General features: G+C 48.0%; 1 protein-coding gene and 1 long non-coding RNA gene across 5 annotated transcripts; one reads left to right on the forward strand and one right to left on the reverse strand.

Annotated features, from left to right (window-relative positions):
• Positions 1-256: 256 nt before the first annotated feature.
• NUP85 (nucleoporin 85) lies at positions 257-12383 on the reverse strand. Of its 4 annotated transcripts, XM_065693421.1 has the most exons (20): positions 12181-12380; positions 12011-12104; positions 11782-11944; positions 11330-11400; positions 10826-10869; positions 9987-10056; positions 8926-9047; positions 8483-8617; positions 7825-7947; positions 7327-7458; positions 6822-6928; positions 6439-6522; positions 5683-5748; positions 5077-5228; positions 4869-4986; positions 3422-3522; positions 2018-2083; positions 1666-1817; positions 971-1057; positions 257-441 (listed from the first exon to the last, which is right to left on the reverse strand). In XM_065693421.1, the coding sequence occupies exons 1-20, from the start codon at positions 12211-12213 to the stop codon at positions 340-342; spliced, it is 2022 nt and encodes a 673-aa protein (XP_065549493.1). In that variant the 5' UTR covers positions 12214-12380; the 3' UTR covers positions 257-339. The 4 variants fall into 4 exon arrangements, with proteins under 4 accessions (XP_065549493.1, XP_065549491.1, XP_065549494.1 ...); XM_065693419.1 differs by having other exon boundaries at positions 11782-12104; positions 12181-12383; XM_065693422.1 differs by lacking the exon at positions 2018-2083 and having other exon boundaries at positions 12181-12376.
• On the forward strand, positions 3778-9714 carry LOC136021324 (uncharacterized). The gene is made up of 3 exons (XR_010615734.1): positions 3778-4133; positions 5521-5588; positions 6346-9714. It is a non-coding gene; the product is annotated as an uncharacterized LOC136021324 (long non-coding RNA).

The following is a 12383-nucleotide window of genomic DNA, read 5'->3' on the forward strand; positions in this document are numbered from 1 at the left end:
GGAGCCTAAAACTCAACCCATTGTCTCAAGGCCATCCAAACTAAGGGGAAATGGAGAAGTTGCTGTTTCCGAACCCCCCTTTGTCTTAAAAGGTGGGCTTGGTGGCAGCTCTGGGTACTGGAGCAAAGCAACTGGAAAAGCCAAGGTAACACTGCTTTGGGGAGGGCTGGCAGCTGGAACAAACACCCTCAGCCTTTTGATGCAGCTCCTTCTTAGAAGCTGTGTCTATGGCAGCCAAAAGCAAATCTCAGCGATATGCAAAACAAGGCATTTATTCTTAGAAAAGCACTTGGGTTTATGTACAGTGAACCACAGAGGAGGAGTAAAATCACACTGACTTCAGGATGCTTCCAGCGTGCCTTCCTTGACGATGACTCGTGCAAGGTTCCGTGCAAGAGCAAGTCTCAGCATTTCCACTTTCATCGTCTCAACGTTGTCATCCTGGAAGTGAGCAGAGCTGGGGTTAGGCTGCTGCGGACAGCAGTGAGCTGGGGACGGGCTCTCCATGGGTCTTGGAAAGGGTGGACATTCAGAGAGTGAGCATGTGAGTATCTGCCTGTTAAAGGGAGCCCCCCAGGAGAGGAGGAGCTGCACTTCCTACTTTCCACATCACACAGGCAGCACTACAAAGCCTTTTCTTTTCCTGGCAGCTGTATGAGCAGCAAATGCTTCCTGTGCTGCGCCTGGAACCTTCCACAGCTCGAGCTGTTGGGTGGCAGCATCTCCACTGTGCATTGCCCATGTCATGTGCACTTACTTACCTTGGAAAAGCATCCCAGCCCAATCCAGCTCCAGCAGAACAGGGAGGAGCAGAAGTGCTCCAGCACTGGGTTTGTGTCTATGGCAATCCCATTTGACTGGCCTTAACTTGGGCTCTCCCGCTTCTGCCCTCGCACAGGACTATAAATGCTGTGTGACCCTGGGCCTCCCCACTGATCATTATCCAGTTGTCCTCGAGAGCAGGAGGTACCTGGAATTTCTGCTTGTCCGACTTCCCTGCTGTCAGGTCTTCCAGGCACCGCATCAACTCGTACGTCTGCTCTGCTGAAAATATGACCTGTGGGAATGGAAGCATTTACTGAAAGGGATGGAGTTTGAGGACATCACACAACGAGAACTCAGCTGAGAGCAAGAGGAAGCTCCCACACTCCCTCGGATCCATCCTGACCCTTTAAACCAGGATAATTCAGGCTGGAAGTGACTTTGGGAGGTCTCTAGTGCCGCCTCCTGCACAAAGCAGGGTCAGCTTTGAGGTCAGAGTGGGTACCCTGGGCTTTACCCGGTCATGGGTCTGCAGTTGCTCAACTGTCATTTTCTTGATAATGAAGTAGAGAAGAAGGGTGTAGAAGAAGGAAGGAAGCACCAGAACAACCTTCAAGCCAAGTACCAAGAGGAGCTGGATGTGCTGCGTACTCCAGCAGATCCCACTGCTGCTTTCTAAAGGCAGGAATCAGGTTAAGAGTGGCTTGTTCTGTCCTGGCTCCTCTGTGCTCCCAGTGATGGCACCACCCTTGGGTGATCTGCAGTTCTGGAAGAGCTCTTTTGCACTGGAGGTGCACCTCCAGGCTGGGGTGTGGGGAGAAAGGGGGTCACCACTTTGAGATCCCCTGTCAGGAAGGAAGGAAAGAGCCATGGGGGGGTTGCTGTGTGTGACCAGCTGCTCACCTCTTTCTGCTCCAGCAGGGGAAGGGCGTCTGTCAGCAGGGTCATCCAGAAGGAGCAGGGAGCGATGTGAGCTGTCATCAGCATCAACAGCAGCCTGGCAGCCTCGGAGAACCGCTTCTCCCCGTAGAGCCGGTGGAATTCCCGGTACTTGCCTGCACACGGGTGTTGGAGAGGGGGAAAAGGTGTCAGTGTCTGTCAGACCCAGAGGTAGAACCACCCCCAGTTGAGACTGCAAAGCAGCCGGGTCAGGGAGAAGGGGAATGTTGTTGAAACAGAGGCTGGCTGAAAAGGCAGCCAAAAGCCTGTGACTGTGCCGGAAGGATTCACTGACTGAACCAGGCTGGTCACTCACAGGTGCTGTCTGGTGCTGGGTGTTCACTGGGCAACAGCACGAGGGGCTCAGAGACACTGGTGTCATCTGCAGAAACCAGGAACAGGAGGGGAGAAGCAGGGGGTAACTGTTCCCTTTGATACCATAGAAATGGGGAGGTCTGAACAGCTGCACTGCCTTCCTGCGTGGTTCAGTGAAACTGAGATCCTTGCTAATGTGGAAAGTTCTGGTTTTGTTAAGAATCAGTTAGATCAGTACTAAGATCAGTTAGATCAATACTAAGATCAGTTAGATCAGTAGGTGAGAACTGCCTGAGGATGAAAGTGAGGTTTACTCTGTGGCTTGCTTTGTATCCGCACACTGCAGCAGTGATTCCCATTCAGATCCCCTTCAGCTAATGCTTCAAGCTCAAGATAGAGACATGTGAAAGTTGTCCAGCAAAAGAACACCTGATGTTCCTAAAGACTCCCAGCAGGAATATTTTCAGGCCTTTCAGGATGTTTTATCAACAGCAGAAAGGGGATTCCTCTCAACCACAGTTTCTAAGCACAGTTTCAGGATTAAGCTGTGAATCCTTGGGGCTGATGGCAGGGCCGCTGGGTGACACTGGGCACACAGGGATGTGACCAACTTGCTAAGTCACAGTCAGCTCCTAGGCTTAATTTAGGATCAGGTTTAAAGGAGGGAAATATGGTTCCAGTTTTGCAAGCTTGGACCAAATAGGAACAGATCAAATTCAGGATCACCCTCGCTGCAGTGCTGGTGTCAGCCAGAAGGAGTCAGCCCAGCTGCCAACAGCTATTGCAAACTCTGGTTAGGTTTTAGCCCCAGTGATTGTGCTCCCTAATGCCCAGCTCCAGAGAAAGGTGCCTTCTGGCTCCATTTCCTGTCTCAGCCCATCAGTCAGAGGCCCCAGTGCAGCTGCAGCCAGGTCACCACAGCCCGAAACCGCTGTTACTGGGCACAACTGCCACAGCGAAAGGGGAGGAGAGAGCTTAAGTTTGAATGAGCTTGACCTTGGCATACGGAACCAAGAGAGTTTGAGAGTCTGGAGGACTTTCTGAAGTCAGTAACATCATCACATTGTCAAGATCACTTGAACCACTTGTTTCTCTGCCATGGAAGCCCCCTCAGGTCTTCCAGACCACGTGTGTTGATGTTTCAGAGGCTCTCTAGGTAGTGAGACTGGCTTGAAAAAGACTATCCTGCTCAAAGCGGGGCAGACAGATGCTGCTCTGAGCACAGCTGAAAGAGCAGTCTCCTGGTAGCGATTAGGCTGCATCCCCCATCACCTTCAGCCATTTGCTTTCCCCTCATCACTAAAGCAGGATGTAGCCAGATGGAGGAAGAGCCAAATCCAAGTGATCCTGTGGAGTTACCTGTGTTCTAAGTAACAGCCCAGAATGAAAACTGTGCATGTCTCACCAAGAAACGTCAGTCGGTCACTGAGCAGCATGGATGGTCCCAGGTTATCAATGAGGTCCAAGTCAGAGAAGCTCCCCCTTTCACAGTAATCCTTAAGGAAGCTGGGGAGAGTATAAAACGCAACAAAAGCTTAGAGGGAGGAACATCACGTTAGCTTTGTATCTCCTAATCCCTTCCCAGAACACTTCACTGTACTGAGCTCCATCTCAATCAGCCCCTTGTGAGGGTTTCAAAAGGCATCAAAACATTTCCTGGAAGTGGCCACTGAATAAATTGGCCACTCAATTTATGCTGGGTTTTGTGGGAGTTGAGATCTGCTCTTTGAAAGGAGTGAGTGAAGGAGGGAGCACAGGAAGCTGAGGCTGGCGGGTGCATAAATAACACTCCCAGATCGTAACAAAAAGCCCTGTTTTTCTGCTGTGTAAAAACGCTGATAAGCAGCGGGAACAAAACAATTCTAAAAGCTTCTCATCTGTTTTGCTGCAGCCTTCATGATGCTGCTTTTTGCAGAGCTGCTTCCTGGGATGGCTTCCTTTCACCTTCTGTTGAAAGAAACAGAACGATTCCCACTCCCTGAAAGAACAAACGAAACAACCCCAAACTAAACCCCCAACCCAGCAATCTCTTACTCCCTGTTTCCACTGCTGAGGACAGCGTTGCCTGGCCACCTATCCAAGGTGTAATTTCAGTACCGGACTCAAACCATGCAGAGGTTGGTACCTGCCCATTTCCAATTAGCAAAAAAAATACATGACATGGATTGTGAGGGAGTGAAAAGCTTAGAGAGTTGCCAGAGCTTCTGCCCAGGCCTTATCAGCATCCTCTTCAGGTTTATAACATTCCCCCCCTCCAAGGTCAGATGTTGTGACGAGCTTAAGCAAAACCAGGGACACAACAGAACTTCACTCTCCGGTACATCTGTTAAACGGGGGTTGAGATTCTTTGCAGAAATGGTGGCCCAAGTGACTCCCACTGACTTGTGTGGAGGTTTCCTGCTGAACTGGACTGGTTAAGAATAACCTGCTTTATAAGAATATAAAGCCCAGAAGGGGCTAATCCTCCACCCAAACCAGTTCCCTGATGCACTGTACATCAAATAGCCCTATCAAAGCAAGGGAAAGGGCAGTTCATGAGATAAGAGATATTGCCCAAAGAGATGTTTACCAAAGCAAGGTCTAAGAGGCTTGGCCTGTTGGATAAAGCCAGTCTGTTTCATCTCTAGACTGCATGAAGTAAAACAGTGTAGAAAAGAACCAGGCAGGGTAGTGCAGATGAGAGTACTCGGGGATGTCATTTGCTAGTCCAGAAGCAGGCATTTGCTCTGAGGGAAAGCCAGTGTCCATCTGCCTGCAGCAGGACCTGCTCCGCTCCACTGCAGTGGCTGACAGCCCTCTCCCCACCACCCGGCTCTGGCAGCATTCCTCTGGGAGCTGCTGCTCACACTCACCGGTCTGAGATGAGTGTAGCAAAAGCTGCATCTTTAGCTCTGATGCTCCAGGACAGTGCAGAGCCCAAGCGGTTATTCCGCAGCGCCTTCATGGCCATGATCTTACAGATGCTACGGACTGAGAAGGAAACACAGGAGAACAAGGAAAGAATTAGTTCCAGTGACTTCACTTACCACTACAAAACAGCGAGATTTACAAATCAATCACCTTGTTCCTGCATCTGCCTCTGCTCGCAGATCCTCAGCACTTTGAGAGCCTTCTGTTCTGTGTTGAGGGGTATCCGTTCAATGTGAAGCTCCAAATACACTCTGCCATACTCAGGGCAGTAGTCAAAGTAATCGACTCCCAGCTGCCACAGGCTGAGAGAGGGGAAAAAACCCACCATCAGGTACTCTGATCGTGTACACCTTAAATAAGCGCAACAGTAAAGCCACAAGGAGAATTTGGATCTGCATTAATAACAGTAAGTCAGTCAGTATTCAGACCTAAAATGGGTTCTACTTTCTACCAAATACAACTGTGGAACACCTGCAGCTCCCAAGTGCTTTGGTACAAGTTGTTCTGTACCAGGAAAGCCCCAGGACAGGAGGATTCTGCCCAGGTCAGCATGCTCCACAGGTTCTAACAAATAGCTTTTGTTCTTCCATTCAGGAGAGAAAACATGCTCATGTTGCATGACCCCTTAAGGACACCTCTGCTGGGATTCAAACAGTGGCTCTGTAAGTTTTGCCTTTCTGTTTCATTAATATGGAGTTATTTGTGTTGGTTGCCTCTGTGTTAGTCTATTGTCTGAGCAAAAACAGAGGTTGGTACCTGTGATGGGAGAAGAGTCCTGAGGCATACTCCAGCAGGAGGAATTCACGCATGTTTGAACCAAAACTGGGGGCAAGAGAGGAAAGAAACAGGAGTCATTATTTGCACCTCATTGGAAAAAACCTGCTGACTTGATTTCACAAGCATTTCAATTTAAGTATCATGTTTTCTCATGGGCCATCTTTGTTCCTTGGGCCTAAGTTGCAGGTCAGCTTTCCCCTTGGGGAGACCTGCCACACAGCTACAGCACTGAGCAAATATAACTGAAAGAAAAGTGCTTTAAGAAACTGAAACCTCAAGGGAATTCAGACAGCAAAATCCAATTGCTCAAAGTTCAGTTTACCCAGGATGCAATACTGAAATGCTTTTTAGGTTTGTTTCTCACCATTCCAAATAATCAACAAATATTTGGGCCCTTGATTGTATTTCAGGTAAAATGATAGTTAAGAATGCTAACACTGTACTGAGGCACTGCTGAACAGCACATCAAATTCATCAGGGCAGCAACTGCTTCTGCTTCTCAGAGCATCTGGGCTGCCCGTAACTTCAGAGGCACATAGAATCATAGACTGGTTAAGAGTTGGAAAAGACCTTAAGATCCTCTAGTTCCAACCCCCTGCCATGGGTGACACGCAGCACCTTTATCCTCCATCTTCTGTACAGGCCCAAGATGCTTCTTTTCAACCAACGTCCACGTGCTGCTTCAGTCATCTCTACTGCTGGGTGTCTGAATAATCAATGCAAAGAAATACTTACTACAGATTGTGAGACTGCAGGAGCTTACAGTGGTCCAGCAGGTCAGTCAGATGAGCCACAAACCACCAGTTGCTCAGGGCAATGCTGTATTTGAAACAAGGAAAAGAAAGGAAAAACTAAGCCTACCACTGCCAAGGAATGTGTCACGCTTTCCCACAGGCATTTCTTCCCAATACAGAGGCTGTATTCCAGCATGTCTGGCTGCAATATCCCTGACCAAATGGAATACTTGTAATTGCTGCCTGCTTCATGTACTTTTGCTAAATCCTTGGAAAGGATGATGAGGTGGCTGTACCCCTATCCTCTACACCAAATCCCACTGGAGTAAATGCACACAGTAGCAATACTGTAGAACCAGAGAATCAAAAACCTTAGAACTCCACCTGCATTCCTTGATCACTTGATGGATCTCAAATTCAAAGGCTGCCATTAAAATCGTGTCTAGAGGCTCAGGGCTGCATTCTCCACCCAGGAACAGGTCCATGCTAGACTGTGGAATGAGATTACAAGACATGATAAACGCCGAAGTTGTGAGATGGTAAAAGACATTTGGTTGGGTGTAGTAGTCTTGTTTTGGTTATTTTATGGGAAATAAAAGGTCATAGAGACTGAACACATTAACAAAAATAAGATTTTTTCCCTTATTTTAGCATAGGGAAACTGCGAAAGCAATCTGCAGGAACAAGACTGGTGACAGCAGCCACTGAAGAGAGTGGGTCTTCAACAATTATTTGTCCACTGTGTCAGTCTCCCAGCCCACTTCAGATTCCAGGGAACACTTTGTAAGTGTGCAGCTGTAGGGTATCAACCCTCCCAAAGTCTTCTTTAAGTCAGTAACCCGTGTGTGTGTGAAACAGAGCAGAATATCCAGGTAATTCTATGTCATGCCTGTGCATAAAACCGCAGCTCCATCGGCTTCACCGTTGGGTGGGAATACAGGAGTTGGGTAACCAGGAAGTGGTACCAAGTGGTCATGAGTTCCTTCTTCTCCAGTATGGCATCCTCATCTCCCAGCAGTATCTAAAAGGAAAGAGACACAGGAGTGATCCTCCAAATCCAGCAATGCACACAGCTGCACTGGAGCTCTTTAGAAGCATTTCTCCCAGTTTGCAAAGTTTTAATCAAACTGAAACAACAAATGACAAAGATCCTTCTCAGAGCCCAGTTTCCTCATCAGCCCCATGGCCTTGGGCAGGAAGAGAAAATGATCTGCCCAGTCCTGCAAAGGCTGCTGCAAAACAAAGAACACAGAAGACTGGCCTGAAAGCTCCTGATTTAATGAACAGATCATCCTGCATACTCAAGTTATCTACACACGGCTCCTGAAATACACAAGAGCCTGATCTGATACTTGTCCAGTTTTGCTTGTTCCCAGCAAAAACACACCTTGCAGATGGATTCCATGTGGGAATTGGAAGCAAAAGTTCCATCCTGTAGATACCGCTGACATTCTTCATGCCAGTGCTGCCATTTCAGCTCCATCTCGGTCAGTGTCTGGATGTTGTTAAGCTGAACAGAGGAGAAGATACTTAAAATAAGGAAAACACGAAGTCAAATCACAGCAGATGCTTGGGGCTGAACTCAATCCATTGTGAGAAAAAGCTAAATCCATTTTTACATTGTCCTACAGTTATATTTGGAGTGTCTTACTTTACCCATCTGAATAAGGCAAAGGGGAGCCACTGAGAGGTTACTGTGATGCAGCTGCAGTTTTTTCCTCCACAAGAAAATCACTGCAACAGAGGGAGACTGCTAGAAAAGCCTTCAGAGAACATTCTGTACACAGGAATAGTTCTCACCAGGATGTTTCAGACACCTGGATAAGGGATTCTGCTGCAAAATGATTTTTATGTTGGTTTGTCGCCTACCAAGCTTTTCTTGGGATGGCTGGGTCTTTAGGGCAACTCAAGAACACAAATATTATTACTGTAAAGGATTACGACTGAGATGTTTTAGTGGTGAACATACTATACTGTAACAGGAGCCACATCAGAGCAGTTCTCTTTTCCCAGTGGAACAGCATAACAGTCCTCTTTATACATACACTGGGCACAGGCATCTTCTTCATCAAGTCATCCAGGATTCTGTACATGTTCATTGACGTGGGATTCGCACTGGCTTCCTTGGAGAGCAAGTGCCGTGCTTCGTCCATTCGGCCTTGCAGCACAAAGACATCCACCTGCAAAAAGAACCCGTCTTTGAGCACCACACTGGGCAAGGCTGGAAAACACCCAGGAGAGTTCACTTGTGAGTTAAGTGGAGTTAAATGCTTAAACTCTAGGCCCTGCTAATTCAAGTACACAGTGTTTTGACCTCTGTGGAGGATGAAAATGAAAGGATAAGGATGGGAGCGATCTTCAGAATGGCTTAATCTTAAAAGCTATGGAGGTGGACAGCAGCATCCTAGGAATCAGTTTTTAGAGGTCATCTAGCGTTGAGTAGGGAAGAGGAAGGTAAAGCACACAGGCTGGGTGACACTGTACTCACCACATTCCAGAAGAGCTCGTGTTTTGATGGATCTTCACTGCTCAGAACTTCACGGACCATGTTGTCCACATCACAGACATGAAGTCGAACCCAGTCGAGGAGGCGAAGCAGGAGGGGGCCAGCTTTGTGCAGAGAAGATTGCATTGTTAGTTCCTAAGTGTCTGTTCCCAAGCTGCTATCTTACTTGCTTCTAACCCTAGTGGCTTGACAATCACTACCTGAGGTTTACTGATTGGGTTTCTGCCTCCCATAGTCAAATTACAAAGGCTCAGAGCTCCTCAGCAGCCAGCCTGTGCGAGCACTGAGGCTGTGGGAGCACCAGGCTGCTGACAGAATTCCATGTGGCAAATTAGAACAGCACCACAGTCCAGGAGAAAACCCTAACCAGAAACTTGAAGAAATAAAAGGTGAGTGATTCAGATCATAAATCTTGCAATGCCAAAGGACACACAGAATGTTCCTGTTCAATTTAGCATCAATTCATTATTCTTAACTGAATATAAGGAAGAAATCTGGCACTTGCTGGTTAACTCTTCTTCAGATTAAGTAACCTACAATGTGTGAATCTCTCTTCTGACTTCTGGGACTGTGCAAGTAGAGTATTTGTTTGCAGAATCCCATTTCCTTAATATTTACTACTTTCGAATGCCACTGTAAAACTGACTTCAGAAACGACATCTAAAGTTAAAGGAGTTGCAGCAGAGTAAATGTTAGTTGACATCAACATATTTAATGCTTAAAGATGTGTTTCTGCTTTAAAGTCAAATAAATTGGCAACAACTTTTGATATCCCTCTTTTTCCCTACCTGTCAAAAAGAGAATTTACATTGTAGTGCACTACATGAGGGGAAAAGGTAGGAGTTAAATCTAATAGCTTGATATAACTCAATATGAAGAAGGCAATTTACTGAGGCAGAAGAGGTATTAAAAGGCTTACTGACACGTGTCAGATCTCTAAAATATATTAAAATATGACACAATAGATGCTATATATATTTTAAACAAATAAACATGCAAACCAAAAGCCCTTCAGTCTTAATGTGAAACAGTTCACTGCTCACCTGCAGCTGCTTCAACAAACAGAATCTCACACAGGTTCCAGATCAGCTCCATCGCAGACAGGATGGAAACCTGTAGAATGAAAAAAGCAGGGCCATATGTCAGATCCAGTCATCATTCCAGTTGTTGGGAATAACACCACACAAAGGCATCTGCTGACTGTAGCAGTCAGGTAAGCTTAGTTTTTACAGACAAATGTCATATTGACATTTCAGCGACACATATCAAAAGGCAGCAACAGGCCACAACTTGGCTACACAGATTCAGCTTAGAAACTACTGCCACTGTCTGTGTACTGAACTGCAGTGACAATCTGTCACAAGTGGGCAAGACTGAGTAGTACAGTAGTGGTAGTACAGTAGTACACAGAAAGTGTTATTTTCAGCCTTTTTTCACTCCTAAGATTTAATACAAACAGCAAAGAAAGGCCAATGAAGCAACATCACTGCAGTTACCAAGAGAAAGTTACTGTAAGCACTGCTCTTCCTATACACTCATAGTGAACACCTAGAACTTGCCATGAAGCCTATTGGAACTTGTATGTTTGAGGGGTGAAGTTTCAGACAGCAAAGAACTGGCTCACAGCTGACTTTAAGAGACAAGAAAACATCACCCCTGTAACACTGGGTACGTGCTCAAGAAACGGAAGTGAATTGAGATGTTGGGCTCTTTTTTTTGTTCTAGAAATAAGGGGGCTAACTATTCCCATTTTTCTTGGTCACAAACTGCATCCAATGTACTAAACAGAGTTGAATCTAAAATGCCTTACTGCCACAGTATTGGCCTCCTTAATGGATTTAATAGCCAGGATTAATGCTCTGGTGTGACTACATGACATTACCTGGGTGCTGTACTGGTTTTGCAGGGCAGGGTCCCGGGCTGAAACTGAGGGAGGAACAAGGAAAGTCAAAGTGTGAGAGATTTACCTTTCACAGCCCTTTCTGGGCTCACAAATAAAGACAACAATATGTGATCACTCCTCAAGCACAGACCTGACTACACACATGGCAAAGCTAACTTTTACAGAAAAGTCTGCTTTATAAATCCTGTGCAGATCTTGGTATGGCAACGGGGAATGGATGGAAGAGTAAAATCTCCCACTTTTTCAAGGGAGCAGGCTGTTAGTTTGGACTCTGATTCCCATATGAATATGAAAAGACTGCAAATCCCCAGAAAATCTGTTAAAATGTGGTTGAAAAAAACAAATCTCTAACCAGATTTACAAAGTTGGAAATCTCCTGGATGGAGATTTCATTTTACAGTAGTTGTGATAACTCACAATTGAAATGCTACTTTATAATCCCAAGTAGCATTTCCTTTCATTGCTGTAAGAGAACAAACTTACTAGCTGCCTGGTGCATGTCCTCCATGCAGGCTCTGATCACCGACCGGTAGTTTTTACTCACTTGAACCAAACTGCCAAACACAGAAAGGCTTCAGTTAGAAAGTGCTGTTTGAGTTTTAGTCTCGTGCCTGTTGACAACTAAAGCTTTGCAAGTTCCTCTGCAGCAGCAGATGCTCCCAGTAGCTGGGTAGCTGGGTGGCTCAGTGGGGATCAGTGAGGCTGTGTGGTTGCTGATGCTGGGAACACAGCACAGTTACTTGGTTTGTTTCTTTGGGGTTTTTTACCCCATAACATTGTTTCTGCACTGCAGCTGATTACAGCAGCTCGGAGCAGACTGGTCAACTGCATCTACCTCACCAGAGACATTTCTAAGCCCCAGGCACTTTCCTGGCTGGAGCAGGGGCAGGGAAAGCGGGTGTTTCCCCCCGCCTTCCCTCTCCCCATCCACTCACTGCGCTTTCCTCGACTTCCCCGCCAGCTCCTCCTCGCTCCGCTGCAGCCCGATGAAGATCCCGTGCGACTCATTGAAGAGTTTCCGCAGGGTGTGGATGTAGATGTCCTCGTCCTTGCGGACCACGAAGACGCGGGAGGCGCTCGCTCCTCCATCCGCGCTACCTGCAACACGTGCGCTCAGCCCCGGGGCAGAGGGGCCCGATCCAGCCCGTCCCGGCCGGGACCCACCTGTGCGGTCGAAGCGCGTCTCGCACACCAGCACCTCCGCGGGGCCCCAGGCGAAGCAGAGCTGCCTGGCGGACGGGTCCGCGCCCGGCACCACCTGCGAGGGGACAGCGGCACGTCAGGGGTGTCCGCACGGCCCCGCACCGCCCCGCGCCGCGCCCCCCGGCCCGCACCATCAGCGGCGGCTCCGCGTCCAGCTCCTCCATGGCGGCTGCCGCGCGGCGCGCCCGACAAGGCCCCGCCGCGGCTGCCCCCGCCGCTGCCTGCGCCGCCCCGCAGCCCCGCCGCGCTCCGCCGCTTCCCCCGCCGCTGTCCGCCCGGGGTGAGACCCCGGCCGGGGGAAGGGGCCCGGCGGGGATGCGCCGGCTCGGGGCAG

Source organism: Lathamus discolor, chromosome 13, assembly GCF_037157495.1.
Source record: "Lathamus discolor isolate bLatDis1 chromosome 13, bLatDis1.hap1, whole genome shotgun sequence".
Taxonomy (NCBI): Eukaryota; Metazoa; Chordata; class Aves; order Psittaciformes; family Psittacidae; genus Lathamus; species Lathamus discolor.

What these genes read in the sequence shown, in the direction of transcription:
- NUP85 (XM_065693419.1), bottom strand. Translation starts at nt 12,213, where the DNA reads ATGGAGGAGCTGGACGCGGAGCCGCCGCTGATG. An exon ending in CAAGTGATCAAGGAATGCAG is followed by an intron (nt 6,523 to 6,821) that starts GTGGAGTTCTAA and finishes TTTCAAATACAG; the next exon opens with CATTGCCCTGAGCAACTGGT. An exon ending in TGACCGACTGACGTTTCTTG is followed by an intron (nt 2,084 to 3,421) that starts GTGAGACATGCA and finishes TGGTTTCTGCAG; the next exon opens with ATGACACCAGTGTCTCTGAG.